Below are 706 nucleotides of genomic sequence, written 5' to 3'. Positions count from 1 at the left end.
AATTCCGAGTATGGGTCACCATACTTGGCCACATGTCACGTCACGTCACTTCACTTTATACTTTTATTCTGCTTAGGGCCATACAAATGTAGAACAGAAAGAGCATGCAAGAACATTCAGCCTGACAAAGAAAAAAACAATTTGTGTGTGGCAGCAGGCTTGATCCACGTGGCTGGAGTTTCAAGATGTGTTCTAGAGGATCATAAACGTTCTCTCTGTAGCTCTTACCTGCTGAGAGCTGGTTTGGCTGATCTGAGCGAATCACTGTGTGCAAGTGCTTCTGCCACAGAACTGTCACTGGAAACACGCTTCCTTTGCAGCTCTGCCACCCTGAAAAAACAATGAGAGAGACACACAGAGACATTATGAAGAGGAATATTTGGTACTGAAACAGCAGGCCAGTCACTATATATACAGCCAAAAAAATAATACTTACAGTCTGTGAGTCAGAACAGCCGGCATTGTAGTCTACCAGGATCAGGAAACAGTCCTCCATAAACGCGCTGCACGCATCTGAATATTTGGGTTGAACTGTTCTGGAACAGTGTTGTAAATACAAATTAACCACTGATTTCTAGACGTGTCCTCTTTTGGAAGGCCAAACAAAGTAGTTTCGCTTTCACACAGAAAGCGAGGCCGGCTTGAGTGAGTGGCGGTGGGTGGGCTTGTGGCAACCACATGTGACGACACCGGGCTGGACTCCGCT

General features: G+C 45.9%; 1 protein-coding gene across 1 annotated transcript in view; it reads right to left on the bottom strand.

Annotated features, from left to right (window-relative positions):
- The window catches only part of LOC107703288 (diacylglycerol kinase zeta-like), a 96,170-nt gene that overhangs the window by 22,402 nt on the left and 73,062 nt on the right, over positions 1 to 706 (bottom strand). The window contains 1 exon segment of the mRNA XM_016505863.1: positions 229 to 330. Coding sequence (XP_016361349.1) covers positions 229 to 330 — 102 coding nt within the window.

Source organism: Sinocyclocheilus anshuiensis, unplaced genomic scaffold (assembly GCF_001515605.1).
Source record: "Sinocyclocheilus anshuiensis isolate Anshui unplaced genomic scaffold, SAMN03320099.WGS_v1.1 scaffold947, whole genome shotgun sequence".
Classification (NCBI taxonomy): domain Eukaryota; kingdom Metazoa; phylum Chordata; class Actinopteri; order Cypriniformes; family Cyprinidae; genus Sinocyclocheilus; species Sinocyclocheilus anshuiensis.
The sequence above is the reverse complement of the archived record's forward strand: the minus strand, read 5'-3'. Positions and strand labels throughout refer to the sequence as shown.